This window comes from Tarenaya hassleriana, unplaced genomic scaffold (genome assembly GCF_000463585.1).
Source record: "Tarenaya hassleriana unplaced genomic scaffold, ASM46358v1 Cleome7, whole genome shotgun sequence".
NCBI lineage: Eukaryota > Viridiplantae > Streptophyta > Magnoliopsida > Brassicales > Cleomaceae > Tarenaya > Tarenaya hassleriana.
This window is the reverse complement of record NW_010969548.1, coordinates 1,835,095-1,836,054: the sequence shown is the minus strand read 5'-3', so window position 1 is coordinate 1,836,054 and position 960 is coordinate 1,835,095. Positions and strand designations below refer to the sequence as shown.

The following is a 960-nucleotide window of genomic DNA, read 5'->3' as shown; positions in this document are numbered from 1 at the left end:
GAATTCATATATATGTATGTATAATATATATTTGTTATGTATATATATAATATATATATACATATAGCAAATATATATTATACATATATATATGAATTCGAATATATATATATATATATTTCAATTGATTTTTCAATTAAAATCCAAATTTTCAACCGATGTCCGTTGGAATTCCGTTGAAATTTTTTTTAAAAATTTCCAAAAAAAATTCCAACCGGCATCCGTTGGAATTGTTTTCTAACAAACATCCGTTGGAACTCCGTTAAAAATTTGCAACCGATTTTTCCAACGTTAATCCGTTGAAAATTTCCAACGGATATCCGTTGGAAATACCGTTGGAAATTTCCAACCCAATTTTTCAATTGAATACGTTGAAAATTCCGTTAAAAATTTCCAACGGGTGTTTCCAACGGATACCCGTTGGATATTTTCAACGGAATTTTAACGGAAATCGTCGTTGAAACGCCGTTGAAAACCGTTGAAAATCCGTTGGAAATTTTCCAACGGACAAATTCGTTGGAAAATCCGTTGGAATTCGAGGATTTTTTTGTAGTGTATGAATGAATCTCATAATGATTGATTACGGGCACACGAACATACCCAAAACGAATAGTATCGTCTGCAAATACATACATACATACATTAACATACATACATACATTAAACGGCCGAAACAATTACTCATATGGTGTGATATTTAGTGGAATCATTGTTGTGAACGCGTTCTATGATTTGAGATTTGTTTTTAGATTCGATTTTTGATTCAACTTAAGACTCAGAGTTCTTAGATCTCACCTGATTCACTGAACTAAACACAAATTAAAGAAAATGAATAGTAGAAAAAAGCAATTAGGGTTTTCATATAACAAGTAAACCCACAACATTTCTACGGTACTCCCTTGCCGCCGCCGTCACCGCCGGTCGGCGGAACCACCGTTACGTTAACGGCGGGGGGGGCGG

At 33.9% G+C, this 960-nt stretch overlaps 1 protein-coding gene across 1 annotated transcript in view; it reads right to left on the bottom strand.

Annotated features, from left to right (window-relative positions):
- Positions 1-728: 728 nt before the first annotated feature.
- Positions 729-960, bottom strand: part of LOC104800757 (protein LIGHT-DEPENDENT SHORT HYPOCOTYLS 5-like) — a 1,076-nt gene continuing 844 nt past the window's right edge. Inside the window, exon 2 of the mRNA XM_010523669.1 lies at positions 729-930. Within this exon, the coding sequence (XP_010521971.1) occupies positions 887-930 (44 nt within the window). The 3' untranslated portion in view covers positions 729-886. The remainder of the gene's footprint in view (positions 931-960) is intronic.